At 35.7% G+C, this 700-nt stretch overlaps 1 protein-coding gene across 1 annotated transcript in view; it reads left to right on the top strand.

Moving 5' to 3' along the window:
* Window positions 1-700, top strand: part of LOC116169016 (mucin-2-like) — a 3,188-nt gene continuing 2,488 nt past the window's right edge. The window contains exon 1 of the mRNA XM_031485048.1: window positions 1-37. Coding sequence (XP_031340908.1) covers window positions 1-37 — 37 coding nt within the window. The remainder of the gene's footprint in view (window positions 38-700) is intronic.

Raw genomic sequence — 700 nt, 5'->3', positions numbered from 1 at the left:
ATGAGGAAGAAATTAAGAAAGAAAATCAGCATCGATCGTAAAGTGACCAATACGATATTGGGGACTAGATGATCGTCGAATACGATTCTGAATATTTTCTTGGTTTGGTTATAGGTATATTAGAACAATCATATACCTACCTCCGTGAACGACCACCCTGTATATGGGAGGAATAGGAGGAAAAACGATTAAAACTGAAAAAATGATGCGGAAACACGAAAATGAAATACAAGAAAGAAAAATGATACTAAAAGATGGAGATTTTACATTATACAATCACATGAATATGAAAAGGATAGTGGACGAGCTGAACAACATAATAGAAGAATCGGAAGATGACGTTATAATAATTGGAGGGGATTATAAACGCGCGGATAGGCAAGGAAGGGTGATGGATCGCTCGCACAGAAGAAGAAAGCAAAAGAAAATCGAAAGATAACGTGACAAATAAAGAAGGGAAAGAATTGGTTGACTTCGTAGAATAAAAAGGGTGGTACATCCTCAACGGAAACGTGAAATGAGACGAAGAAGGAGAATATACATACATATGAAGCAGAGGGCAGTCGGTAATAGACTATATTATTCTAAATGAAAAAGGGAAAGAACACTTAAAAAATTTTCAAGTAGACCAAAGAATAGAACCCGATCACCAACCAATATCCACAACGATGAAAGCAAACAAAAGAAATTACAAAAACGA

The sequence above is a fragment of the Photinus pyralis genome, unplaced genomic scaffold (assembly GCF_008802855.1).
Source record: "Photinus pyralis isolate 1611_PpyrPB1 unplaced genomic scaffold, Ppyr1.3 Ppyr1.4_LG4, whole genome shotgun sequence".
Classification (NCBI taxonomy): domain Eukaryota; kingdom Metazoa; phylum Arthropoda; class Insecta; order Coleoptera; family Lampyridae; genus Photinus; species Photinus pyralis.
This window is presented reverse-complemented; position numbering and strand designations above follow the sequence as displayed.